Source organism: Platalea leucorodia, assembly GCF_965183815.1.
Source record: "Platalea leucorodia genome assembly, chromosome: 8".
Lineage (NCBI taxonomy): Eukaryota > Metazoa > Chordata > Aves > Pelecaniformes > Threskiornithidae > Platalea > Platalea leucorodia.
The window spans coordinates 34058020-34071526 of record NC_138830.1 but is presented as its reverse complement, the minus strand read 5'-3'; the positions used below and the strand labels follow the sequence as shown (position 1 = coordinate 34071526).

General features: G+C 52.5%; 1 protein-coding gene across 3 annotated transcripts; it reads right to left on the bottom strand.

Moving 5' to 3' along the window:
• Positions 1-12836, bottom strand: CFAP20 (cilia and flagella associated protein 20). 3 transcript variants are annotated; one of them, XM_082319468.1, is made up of 7 exons: positions 12093-12461; positions 10490-10832; positions 5990-6069; positions 4809-4920; positions 4256-4444; positions 2981-3091; positions 1-261 (listed from the first exon to the last, which is right to left on the bottom strand). In XM_082319468.1, exons 2-7 carry the CDS (start codon positions 10556-10558, stop codon positions 148-150), a joined length of 675 nt encoding a protein of 224 aa, XP_082175594.1. In that variant the 5' UTR covers positions 10559-10832; positions 12093-12461; the 3' UTR covers positions 1-147. The 3 variants fall into 3 exon arrangements, with proteins under 3 accessions (XP_082175594.1, XP_082175593.1, XP_082175592.1); XM_082319467.1 differs by having other exon boundaries at positions 10490-12461; XM_082319466.1 differs by lacking the exons at positions 10490-10832; positions 12093-12461 and adding an exon at positions 12561-12836 and having other exon boundaries at positions 6-261.
• Positions 12837-13507: the final 671 nt, after the last annotated feature.

The following is a 13507-nucleotide window of genomic DNA, read 5'->3' as shown; positions in this document are numbered from 1 at the left end:
GGGTTTGCAGCTGAGAGTTTATTTCAACAAATCCACTGGCACAGCTCCTAGAGGTTGGGCAGGAATTGGCAGCAAGGCCCATCTAATCTCTCCACAGAGGCAGCCGGCTCAGGGCCCCGGGGAGCCCAGCCCCTTAATGCGTTTAGGTCACTCACTCAGAGCAAATCCAACTCCTGGAGGACAAGGAACAACTCCAGCATGGGCCCCAGAATGGCACGGAAAGGCAGCAGCAGCTCCTGGTGAGTGCTTAGCCACCAACAACTGCCAAAAACATACTCGTGAGCAAGGGCTTGTGGGAAAGGATGCACACTTTACCCTGCTGGGGTCCGATGGATCCCCGCAGCAGCTCCCCCAGCCCTGGCACACTTTGCAAACGTGGCAGGAAAGCTTCACCATGGACTTCATTAAGGCTGATCCTTGGCACACGATACAGTGCAATTCCACTTAACAAATCTCAAGTCCAGCCAAGCCTTGGTAGATGTCAAAACAAGATGGATGGTGCCTTCCCACGTGGGCTTCCTTGGCTTGGCTCCTTAGAGCTACCAAGCTATTCAGCTGCTATAAAAATTGGAAAAGTCTTCTCCAGAAAGCCTTCTGCAAGTGCACTCCAGCACCACATGGCAGCATGGGGTCAGCACCTCCAGTTCAAAGCCCATTTAAAGGTGCAAATAAGGGAGCTGCATTATAGGTGTTCCGAGAGCTGGCTAGAGGTAGTGTCGTTCATACAGAGGAGCTGCTGACCACGAGGGTACACAGACATGCCAAACCTTTAGACCAGGTAGAGAGTCAGTGGTCAGGATTAAACTCAGAATCTGGGGCATATGTCCCCCAACAGGCTCTCCTCCTCCTGGGAGAGACCAGCTTTGTTCTTAGGGAGAATAATGAAAGTGAAGTCTTCCCAATTGACTGCACAGCCCGACACCAGGGAAGGATCAGTACCTGCCTTAGGTACCTTCCCACCAGAGTAGCTGCGGGGGGAGGAAAGGCATCAGTTACTCCCAGACTCTGTCACTGTTGGAGGTTTGTGGCCTCCCCTTTGCAAGCCTTTCCACAACAAAGGCAGGTCTAAGGCAGGGAAGGGCAGCTTCAGCACAGGAAAAGACTTGCACTCCTGTTATGCTGCTTTGCTAAACCTCCCCTTTGATCCCTGGGGAAAGGGACAATTTGGCAGCTGGACGGCTATTGTGTGCCTCTTGCTGTAAGTAGCTGCTTAAGGCTTGGTTGAGAGCTGGAGCGAGTTGTTTAGCAAACAGAGCTGTGCCCTAACAGGCAGGTAAGACCAATTTGTCACTGCTGGAAAACAGCTTCAAGTAAGAAGGGAATGAAAAACCCATTTCCATGTACTAAAAGTGAACAGCCTGAGTTTTTGTCATAGGTAGAGTACCACAAACCTCATGGATTGGAGACAGATCGGGTCTCCTCTATGGAAACCTTACTATTTTTCCTCTCTCCAGATTGCTGTTGTTCACATCTGTGCTATCCCTTAAACAGTGAGGCTGCCAATCAAAGTCAAATTCAGAGGCAAATTCTAACATCTGGGTTCCTAAAGCAATTCTTCAGCACTTTCTGAAGCACTAACATGTGCAAGTTAAAGGATCCCTCAAAGGAGGAAGAGGCCAGAAGCAGACTTAGAGTCAAATGTTTAATAACTTTCCAGGAGAGTATTACATCCATATTTAGAGCATGTATAAAATAAGAGATGGAAAACAAGGAAAGAAAAAATAAAATTGGTATCTTCAAGAGGGCACACTTAACCCCGTAATTCCTGCTGAATCCCTTCTTTGGAGGCACAGTGGCTGCTTTGAGCAACACCTCTGTGCAACACAAGATCAGGTACCAGGCCACTTGCAGTATTTAGGCTCAGCACTTTAGGGACAGCTAGGAAAACTCTGATTCTGTACAACTCGCACACCAACAACATAGTCCCAGACCTGTTACATGGTTAATTGTGTCCTGTCCAGAAGAGGGATACCAGATGAAACAAAGTTACCCTAGGCAAGGTGAGCTGATCTAAAACTTGGTCTCAGCAGGGCCTTCTCTTCCATCTGCTCTTGTTTTCCCACTGACCCCAAACATTTCTCACATCTCTTCCCAATGTGGTGTTATTGCTGGACAGAGCAGGGAGAAGAAAGGAGACACTTATTAGACTTGGCAGCACCAAGACAACTGTACTGGGAGGGCTCCAAGCATTCCCCAGACACCCCCGGGAGGCTGCTACAGCCCAGAAGGCAGTGACAGGTTCCCCAGAGGTGCTACTTACTGTTAACACTGCCTTCTGCCTCCCACTAAGATCCAGCATCCCCCCTCAGCTCCTTGAAATTTTGCCCAGGAATCTTCTCTGCTAAAAGGAGCATCTGCACTGGAACAGGCTGGCCCTGGCAAAGGCGGCACTTCCTCACAGGGCTCAAGACCGCTGCCAATATGCCAGGGACTCCGCTCCCATCACCACCAGAGCAGAGCCTGGCATCTCCTCCTGCTGGGCAGCCACAACCTTGCCTATCCTCACCTCACAGCACTACCATCTGCACCGGGGCAGGGAAGAAATCAGAGGGGAGTAAACTTGGGCTAGAGGGACACAAACAGCATTTCTCCTGGAACACAAGAGTGGAGCTGCAGCTAGCTCTGAAGAGCAAAGCCACTGTGTTGAGTCATGGGTGAAAGCTCCAGAGAGATGCCAGGAGGCTGCCACCCTGCCCAGAGTCCTTCAACACAAACAGGAAGGAGCAGCTGCACAGCTCACCCTGCTCCTAGGTGGGAATGACAACTTCCACACTGAGTGGCTTTCCTGCCAAAACACAAGGCACCCCTGACAGACTGCTCACCCTGGCAACAGTGAGGGTGCTCCCTGGCTGATGGCCAAAGCTGGTAAGAGCTCTGCTGCTAGAAGAAACTCTGGATTGTGAAGGCAGCGGGAGGAGGAAGAGGAACACTAGCCTGGCCCATCTGCTGCTCCCACCCTCCTTTCCCACAGCTACCTCACCTTGGCCTTGTTCTGGACAGGCAGATAAAGCTTGAACTCAGCTGGGAGCTCATCCTCTGAGTAGAGCCGGTCAGAGAAGTACACCCGTCGGATGCGACAGTTGGCATGGATCTGAGAGTCAAAACAAAGAGTCAGTCCACTTTCCATATGCTCTTTCCACATCCAGCTTCGCTGTCTTGCAGCAGCCTGGATTCCTTGGCTCAGCAGCTGGAGAAGAGACCTCACTGCATCTCTCCGAATCTGACAGGGCATCAGAGAAGAAATATTGGCCAATGCCCTCTGCTTTGCATTAGATGCTCTCTCCAGTGATGCAGGCTGGCTCAGGAGATTTGGCCAAGCTCTGGCATCTCTGCAAATTGAGATCTGCCTTAGTTGCTTAGAGGGTTCTTTGCTGTGAACCCACCTCTGCTTCTCCACTGGTATCAGCATTTGCCAGAACACTCTCAGCCTCAGCTTGGTGCATTTTTAACATTCCCTCTTCAGGGCCTCCCTGAGGTCAGGAATGAGACTGTCCAGCCTGTGCTGCCTCCACCATCAGCTGGCAGCGAAGGAGTTGCTCCCGTCCCCCTCATGGCTATGTGAGAAGGCAGACATTTCCCAGCTGACTGCCTGCTCATCTCAGGGCAACCCTACAAGCAACTGCAGCACTCCCATCATACTAAGGAACAGGCATGCTCCGCACACAGGCATTCCTCAAAATAACGCATGCCACTGGACACAGCAAACATGAACCCCTAGCATATGGAACAAGTTTCATGTCCTCAGCAGGAACAAATGCTGCATCAGCTCTGGTCCAAGGGGCTCGGTGAAGGCAGGGTCACTTCACCCACACTAGGAAACGAGCTTTACCAGGGATATGGATGGACCATAACACCCTGGGTCTTCACCAGCCAGGCTCCCACTTGGCCAGCTGCTGTTTGGCATATATGTTCAGTAACGCAGCACATGGCTAATTCCCAGCAGACCTCCACCCAGCAGGATGCATGGCACTTTAGGTGGACTGCAACTCTTACCCTAACTGACAGCCAGCAAGAGAAACAAGACAGAAATGGGCTCCTTCATCCCAGTCTAGTCCAGCAAAGCAAGACAGCACCAAGACCTCTGCTGCCTCTGTTCGGCCTTTGCTCCCCTCCTGCAGTGCTCTGCAAAGAGCAGGACTAGCAAAGGGACCAGTCAGGGATAAACATGGATTCCCAATCTACAGCAAAGCTGTCCCAGCCAGCAGGAAGACTACCGACCATTGGTTTCTGTGGGCAGGCCATGCCTGCTTCTCACCTGAACTCTCAGGGTCTCGATGTAATTTGTCCCATAAGCCCGGCGTGTGAAGTCTGACAGGTTGAACTGGATTTGGTTCCAGCCGTCGTCCAGCCGCATGGGCATGGTGCAGATGAAGGGCTTCACTCGAGTCGTGCTCTGATAGTTACTCGCCCGGAAACGCCGGCGTACATTCTTATCATCCAGCACCTGAGGCAAGGAAGGCAGGCTGCTGACTCAGGCACCAGGGGCCCCCAGCTCCCTGAGACAGCAGCTGTTCTAGACTCAGGCTTTACCCATCTCTGAGAGAGGGCTCTCCTACTCCCACTCCTCCATTTCACAGCAGAAGTATTTTTAACAGAGGGAACAGACCCATTTTCAGGAATAGCAACGATGTGCTTGTGAGCTGGCTGATGCCTCCATAGCAGAAGACCTGACACATCACATGGCCAAGAAAGCAAAACTGTTTTGAGGACCACATGCTGCCTGGGACAAGTTCCAACATAAGACTGCAGGCTCCCTGGCACCTTCCTCACTGGTCCCTGGCAGGGCCTCCCCACTGCATGCTCCTCACCTGCACTTCAAAAGTGAAGTATTTCTTCAGGTTCTTGATGATCATCACTAGGAAAGGTAGTTTGATGCCCAGGGTCTTCTTTGGGTCAGCAGGGCATGTGATGTACGTGGTACTGAGAGGGACAGAAAAATGCTTTAGGATGTCACATGGCACTAAGCACACAGCCTGAGTCCCAAGTCTCTCTCTTGACCTAACACAGCCTTGGAGGTCAGGCAGAAAAAGATAGCTGTGATCGCAAGATCTCAGCAACAACCAGGCCTTCCTGCAACAGGAGGGAGAGTTTCAGAGGTAGCTGCAGGGACAACAAGAAAAAGGGCCCAAAGAATGCATTTCATATCCCACCTTTCTCACCCAGGGCATGAAACACCTTCCTGGACAGATTCACCTCCCCAGTTTCAAGGCCATGTCAGTGCTGTTTCTTAACACAACCTCCTCCTACCCTTGACTGAACAGGCAGAGCCCTCCAGAGCACAGTAGAGGCCCTGTGTCCTCTATATGGCTGGGAAAACAGAGGTCTTGAGCCCTAGAAGTACACGTCACGCCTGGCAAGTTCTGTATCAACACATCTTGGGAGGAAGAGAAGCATTGGCTCAGCCTGTCTGCAGGAGAGGAGTCTCCACTGCCCTTATAAGGAGCACCCTGCTCTGAATCACCCCTGGAGAAGCCTTGGAGGCTCCAAACTTGCTCATGGAGCTGGTGTCTCTCTCCCCGGTTGATGGAGACAAGGCTGCTAAGTGAAGCACCATAAGCAATTCCCCTCATAAATCTCCCTTTGATCTTCTTGCTGTCAGGAGAGCAGCTGTCATGTGGGGAGAGCAGCAGAGCAGGCCTAAGACAATAAAAGATGCAGAAGGCAGTGCTGCTTTCTCAGTAACTGGCAGCACTGACTGGGGACCAGGTATCAAATATGGCTTTTTTCCCCCCCAAGTGATGGAAAAATAATGGGATTTTATTTTTTATCCTTTAGCCCTACTGAGGATGACAGAGCGCTCTACAAGCACGTCCAGGGAAAAGCACAGTACAGTGCCACACAGGGGTATCAGTAATCTGACCCCAGATCATATTCTTCAATTTATTGACAAAGAGATTGTTGTAGAATCTGAAGGAGACGTCTGCTGGGCACCGACATCTTTCACTCTGCTCCAGGGCATACTAGGGGAGAAGAAGATGCCTTCTCCTACCTGACGTTAGTTCCTTCAATCTCCAGCACCAGCGACTGAATGTCATTGTCAGTGATTCTCTTGATGTGGCCATTGCGCACCTGAAAGAAAAGTGGGGCAGACAGCACAGACGTTACTTGGGAGTGAAACAAGAGCACAGGCCCACTGAGAGAGGGAAAAAGATCCCAGGAGGACCCATCTGCATTCACTTGGCTCCTAATGTCCTAGACATGACTGTTTCCAAGGCTTTGATCACCGCCCCAGAGTGCCAAGACTCCAAGCAAGAGTTTATCACCCCGCACGCACACCGAGTGCAAGACTTCTATCTATCAAAATACGCTACAGTGAACAGAAGTGACTCAGGCCTCATGTTAGAGGCGCAAATAAACAAACACAAAAGTGTCAGAGCAAGATCAAAATATAGTGGGATAAGGGGTAAAAACAAGTACAAGCAACACAGGGGCAAGGAAAGGGAGACACCAGCCAGCCACCAGTCACCAACAGGTCTTAGTCTCTACTGCTGGGCATGGCTGACTGCCTCTGTGGAATAGCAGGACCAGATGACAGCTTGGTTAAAATTCTTCATAATTGCAGCACACGCAAGCACAGAGGCATTGTCTGCTCTGCTGAGGGGCACAGGGATTTGGCTATTTGGATGCAGCCAGCTCCCCACAAAGCTCAGGGAGGCCAGGGCTGGAACAAGGAGCCAACACAAATTCATTTTTCTCCATAAGCAACATGGCTGAATCCCAAGGTCTGAGGATTTATTTTTTTAATGAAGCAGCCCACTTCCCATCAAATTCATCTCCATTTAAAAGGCACTTCTGCTGATTAAGCCCTCTCCTCTTCCCCAATGCTAGATCAGTGAATTGCAATGCTCCTTCCAGCTCCATGAATTAATTTCTTTAGCACGTATCATCACTGCTAATATATAAGATACATTAAGCTTCTAATGGGATGGTTCCAGTCATGAGCTACAAAATGATTTACAGGTTTAGCAATTGATCTTCAAAGTTCATTTCTTCAGAGGGACCTACCTGGGTTATGTTGCATACATTTGCTGGAAGAAATAGAGAAGTCCTGTGAGTAGCCCACCCCCTGGCCTGTCTCTGCACCAAGCAGTTTCAAGAAACCTCAGCCTGGATCACCCAGCTGCTGCTGATAAGCACGAGAGTGTAGCTCGCCCTGCCAGGCTGCTCTTAACTCTGCTTCAAGCCTGCACAGATACTTCCAGAAAACATTAAGCTCAGGGAAAGGATCCTTACAGGATAACTGTATCTCTCCTTTGCATCAAATGCAACTCCTGTGGATTTATAGGTCTGTTCAGGAGAAACCAACTGCACAAGGTCTGGATGAGTAGCTTTTTTTTTTTTAGAAAAAAAACCCACATCAGCCCAGCAGAAGCCCCATGTGCCTCTGTATTTGAAGCAGCAATTGGCATATAGGAAATTAAATCCTGGAAGCCACAGGGATACAGCATGTGGACTTAACACCAGGAAATAACCCTGCCTAAGCAGGTGATAGTAGTGCACAACAAAACCTGCCTTCGTACCATGTAAGACAGCTTTCACCAAGGGTAGCTTATGGCTCCACAGAGGGGAGAAAGTTCAGGTTTGGGCTTCTCTGGACAGGACAGTAACAGAGAAAACAGCTAAGCATGCTTTAAACCAATTAATCAGCAGTGTTTCTATCTGCAACCAGGTCCCCTTCCTTAGCCTGTGAAGGCTTTCCTTCCCCAGATTACAGAGACAATGAAAAGCAACTCTTCTTCCTTACCATGGCCAGAAACAGGATGAAAGACAGCAGAAAAGAGAGGAGATAAGTACAAAACAGGGCCAGACTGTGGCAGAGCCCTTCCTCCCAGTCCTACCTAACTCAGTATAAGTTTTTGCGAGCTGCACTACTGCCCAGGTTGTGCAGGCAGCCTTCTGCACAAAAGCCAGCCTGTCTCCATATGCCTTCAGCCAGTGCTGGCAGGACAGACACACAGATATTTGGAGCATAATATCCAGCACCAGCGGGATCAGAAGTCCAAGCAGCCTCACTGTTTCAGTAAGATAAGGCTGAACAGCATCAGAAGTGCTCACCGGCAACAGCGGCTGAAAGTGCTGCCCTCCAGGACTCAGTAGCACCAAATGCCCCAGCTTGGCCCCTCGGCTCACTCCAGAGCTCAGGTCCCTGATGGAGGCTGAGCTTGCATCCTGCCTGCCTCAAGGGACCACCTCCCTGATGGAGGACATGTTTTGGTCACAGCCAGAGGAGCACTTGTCTTCCCCCGCCAGCTCTGGGAGTCCGGTTCCATCAGGCACAGCCAACAGCCCTGTGCGGCACAGGGCAGGAGGGATGGTCCTGCTGTGCTTGCAGTGGCTACTCAGTAAGAGCTCCCAGTCTTCAGGGGCTTTCCCCTACCTCACAGAAACTCAGAAAGAGAAGATTTCAGAAAATTTTAGAACTCTAAACAAAATGTTCCACGTTTCTACTTGGCCAATATTTTCCAACCATCTTAAGCCTAAGAAGGTGGGTTTTTGAAGCTGGAAAAAAGGGTAGCAGCCCTCTTTCTTAGAAAATAAAAGTTCTTCAAATGCCCAATATCCTCTGAATTGGGATAACTGGGAAGTTACCTGCTGTCTAAAGAAAGCTTTTTTCGCAGATGCAAACCTCAAATCTCACAGGGTTTGTAGGGAGCAGCAGCTTCACCAGCAGCTGTGTCTGAACATATTATTTCTCGATGCTACTGTTGCTGTTAGCAACACTAATCAAACGTAACAAAGACCAGAGGAAAAGCAGCAAGGAGCAATCCTCCCCAGGCCCAGCCACCCACCATTGGCAGATGAGACGCCATGGTCCGAGGCCGACCTCTGGAGGCTCGCTCCCGCATTGTTGCTGTCCGCCCCATCGTTAGGCGATGGGCTTGTGCCAGCAACAGCTAAGCTGAAACACAGCCAGCACCATTGCCCAGACTACGGTAGGCATGGGTACGCCCTCGCCTCGGGACAGGCCAGCAATTCTCAAAGCCAGTGGTGGGTCCAGAACAGGCACAAGGCCCTTGTGCCACCTCCCTCCCCCAGGAAGGGAGAGGGGGCAAAACAAGAGGCAAAAAGCAGGAGCTACCTGGCTCTGCTGTAGCACCTGGTACACACAGGTTTGGGGAGGAAGAGTGAGTAGCATGAACTGCTGTATTCAAGATGCAGAGATCTGGGGCAACCCGGACAAGGACGCTGTGTGAGAGATGCAAAGGAGGGTCCCCAGACTAACAAGTCAGAGAAGGGCTGCAAGAGAGGACCCCACCACAGCGTTCGCAGGGATTTGATCCTGGACACGTTCATCAGGGAAACTTATCTGCATCGTGGTGACAGAGCACACATTTGACATTCAGATGGGTATTGAACGCTAGCTGACCTCACATCCTCCCAACAGCATTTGAAATCGCTAACGATATTCCGTGTTGACGCGCCAGCAGAAGGAATATGGAGAAATTAGCAAGAGGATCAATAGGTTTGACAAATTTCATCGAACCATTCCCATCTGCTCTGCAAAAAAGCGTCAGCGAGTCCCCTGGAGACTGGGCAGCGTGTCTCCACATGTCAGCAGGGAGACCATGATGGCAGAACACTGAAGGAATAAACAGAGGACCCTGAACAACAAAGTGCTGGAAGGCAAAGAGAAAACACCTTGCAAACAGGTCTCCAAACCAGGCACATGCAGTGCTGAAAGGCAGGAAAAGAGAGCACAGCCCAGCACTTACCGGCTCTCTGCAGAAGAGGCTGAAGGAGGAACCTCTGCCTGCAGGGATGGCAGGACAGTCACTGCGCTCTTCCCAAGGCCTGGACACTTCAGTCCTGCCAGAGTCCCCTGGGACAGTATGCTGGTGGCCAGGACAGATTGGGCTTGGCAGGGCTTGCTGTCAAGGCCTGCCCAGAGCTTTCCCACAGCCCCTGAGGGAGAAGGGAGAGAAGGGAAGGACTGTATCCTACTACTTAGAGGGAAGTTACAAATGCTCACAACAAGGAAAAGCTTCCAGTGCCCCATTTCTATACCTATATCAAATGAAGAAGCCTCTACTTCACACTGTCTCTATCAGCGCAAGCAGTGCACATCCTACTAGGGCTGAACAAGAAATGGTTTTCCCCACGTCACAAAAGCTTGAGATTCCCTAAGATGTAAAAAAATCACCGTCTGCTGGTACTTTTTGCAAAGATAAGAGAGTCCACATTAGGACAATGAATCCAGTAATCAGGGCATTCACCTAGGACATGGGAGAACATCAAATCCCTTGTTTCCAGTTCTCACCAAAACTACAGGTGCATTTCATGTACCCCTGAAAAGAGCAGCGGTCACTTATTGCAAAGTTTTGGTTGCTTTCCCTCCCTTCCAGAAACGTCAACCCTAACCCTCTCTTGTGGCAATGCCAGAGCTGGAACATTCCTGGGATGTCTGGGTTTGGACAAATCAGTATTTTCCAATAAATAAATAAATAAACCCACTGGAAAAATCCCTCACAGTTTCTGGACATTTACTCACTTCTTGAACACGCTGCCCAAGCCAGACACCAGCCTGCCCCTCTCCTGCAGGCCTGGCAGGTTCTTGCATTGAGCCAGAGAGGCTTCATCAGCAATTCAGCACCCAGCTCCCTGCTTGCAGCAGACCATCAGCACCCAAACCATCAGTGGCACTTCCCCATGCTGTAAGTTCATGCAGTCTTCGCACTGCCCAATACGCCAGACAGCAGCATGAGCAGGATTTTCTGAAGAGGCTGAACAGGGGAGATGACACCCACGTGCGGTGGAGTAAAGACCTGAGGAACTCCTCTTTCTCAGCTCCAAGGCAGCGAGATGCCCCAAGTGCTGCCCTTTACCTTCTGCTGCTGCGAACACACCAAGGGTGGCGGATCAGGAATGCCAAAGTTATTACAAGCCCACCACCCCAATTCCTTTTAAATGGAAAAGCGAGGTGAAAGAGCTAGCCATGCTGATATCCACAGGCAAAGAAGTCAGAAAACCCACTCTGGTTTCACGCCACACCTTTGTGAGCAGGACGATCCTCACAACAAGCTTGCCCAAGCTGGCCATACTTCCTCAGGACAGACAGACCTCTGAGCGAGGAAGAGCACCTGCACACAGCCCTGCTGCTCAGAAGGACTCAGGGCTGCTGCCACCAGGCAGTGCCAGGGGAGCTCAGCCACATGCAAGCCCTACAGCAGGCGATGGAAACTGCCTGCACATCCAGCTACTGTTCTTGGGAATGGCAGTGCTAATTTTTCGTCAGTCTTTTCTGGCCAATCCAGCAACTATTGCTTCCAAATGGACCGCTGCTTACGTCCACCCTGCAAGCAGAGCTGCTGGCTGCCCCACAAGCTGCACAATCGCAATGGTATCACCCTGCACAGGACAATTTGCGCTGGACCTCAGGAGGCCTCCAGTCCAACCTCTACCTCCAAGCAGGATCAGCCCAGATCGCTCATGGTTTTATCCAGTCTGGAGGCATGCTACATCCCTTTGTGTAAGTCTTTAACACATCCTGTGCTCACACCACCCAAATAAGCTGCCGATAGTTTTTCAAAGTCACAAATATTTGTGCAAAAGCCCTAATGCAGGCACATGCACACAGCCAGGCTCTGTGAGGCAACTCAGTTCTTCACAGAACTGCATGGGTACCCCACTGATGGGAAACGGGATGGGTCTGTGCTGCCTGTCCCCCATCCCACAACTTGTAAATGCTCATGCGAGCCCACTGACGTCAAACAATACTGCTGTCTGCTGAACTGCCTTGAAGGCTTTCATTCCTGCTGAAACCACAAGAAATTCAGATTAGTTTCAAGCACAAGTAACCGAATACACATCGTAACCTCAGAGAGGGGAGCCTGCTTTCAGAGCGTACAACAAGCGTTTTGCAGAATCGCTTTTAGGTAGCAATACAACTATGGGTGGTTTATGAAGGGGAGGAAGCAGCAGGTCTCAACACCCAAACTTCCTGATAAAGCTCCCTGATGCAAGATACCCAGGAGAAGGCTGGGGACCCTCAACAGAACCACTCTAGAAACAGACAGGAAGGAAAAACAAACAGATGAAACATTCATGACTTTTTGCACACCCTAAAAACTGCCACACAGACTACCTTTAAATACCTTTAGCAAGCTTGCTTAAAAAATGGCTCACATACAAGAGAAGACCCCCATCTCAGTTACATCCAGCTACTGTGGGGAAGCCGCCATGTGTGGCGAAGGGTGGTTTTGTTTTCTGCTGCCTATTTCCAGCGTTTGACATTTTTTGCAGCCTCTTGCAGCGCTGCATCTCCTGGTGCCGGGCTCGCCCGCTCCCCTGGCGGGGCTCTGCTGCTCAGCAAAGGCGGAAAAGAAGATAACACATTCCTCTCCAAACAAAAAAACCCGGAGGGCCCCGGTGACCTGGCACGGGCAGCTCAGGCACCGGCGGCCTGACGACAGGGGTGCCCGGGCCCCACCGGCTGCTTCCCGCTGGGCCGCGGCCCCTCGTCTCGCCACGCGGGGACGGCGGCGGCCCCGCGCAGCCCCGGGAGGCTGAGGCGAGCGGCCGCGCTGCTCCCCCGGCCCCGCTGCTCCCCGGCGCCGCCTCACCTTCTTGTCCCAGATCTGGAGCGGCTTGCTGCCGATGCTGTACAGCACCGAGAGGAACCCGCTCTGGAACGTGTTCTTGAACATGCCGGGGCCGCGGCGGGCCGGGCCGGACCGGGCCGGGCCGGGCGCCGCTCTCCCGCCGCCGGGGCTTCCGCTCTGCGCAAGGACACGGAGGCTCCCGTGAATCCCTCCGCGCTGGCTACTCCGGCGCTGGCTACCCTGCGCTTCCGGGTTGCGGAGCCGCCGTCACCAGGGAACTGCTTTCCGCTCCTCCCGGCTGCCGTCGGATCTACTTCCGGCCGCCGCTGAGGGACGGGGTGTTGTGGAAGCGCGCGCTGCCATGGCAACGGGGCCGGGCGGGGCCGGGTCGGAGGGCGAGGGGCAGGGCCCTCCCCCATTGGCAGCGGCGCAGCCCCGCGAGCCCGCAGCGGCCGGGGCCGCCGGCCTGCTGGGCCCTGTGCCGGGCCAGCGGCGTTGCGCGGCGGCGGGCACGGCCCTGCCCCGGGCTGGAGCGCACCCCCTTGCCCGCCTGCCCCGGCTCTGCCTCCCGGACCCGGCGTCGGTGCTGGTTGTCAAAGCGCCGGTCGCAGGCGCTAGGCTTTGGGGTTTCCCGCCCGCCGGTAGGCCTGGTGCCTGGGAGGGGACCCCTGTCAGGGTTGGCCTCTGTCAGGCCGCTCTCCCGGCCCAGAAGGGCACAGGCAGGGTGTGGGGCAGGTGGGTCCGGTGTGGCTGCAGTGCTGGATGCTGTCCTGAATAGACCCTAGCCAGCAGGGAAACCTCAGCGTGGTGAAACCCTGGCCTGGCCAGGGCCCTGTGCTCTGCTGCCGAGTGCTGGGGATCCCACCTGCCCTGGAGGTCTCACTGGGCAGGAGCCACACGAGCACCGACTCCATCCCCTTTCCTCATTCACTCAACGAAGTGCGTTACTGAAGCCAAGACTGTTCAAG

What these genes read in the sequence shown, in the direction of transcription:
- CFAP20 (XM_082319466.1), bottom strand. Translation starts at nt 12,644, where the DNA reads ATGTTCAAGAACACGTTCCAGAGCGGGTTCCTCTCGGTGCTGTACAGC. An exon ending in ACTTCACTTTTGAAGTGCAG is followed by an intron (nt 4,445 to 4,808) that starts GTGAGGAGCATG and finishes TCCTTGCCTCAG; the next exon opens with GTGCTGGATGATAAGAATGT. An exon ending in CTGTCCAGAACAAGGCCAAG is followed by an intron (nt 262 to 2,980) that starts GTGAGGTAGCTG and finishes TGTTTTTGGCAG; the next exon opens with TTGTTGGTGGCTAAGCACTC.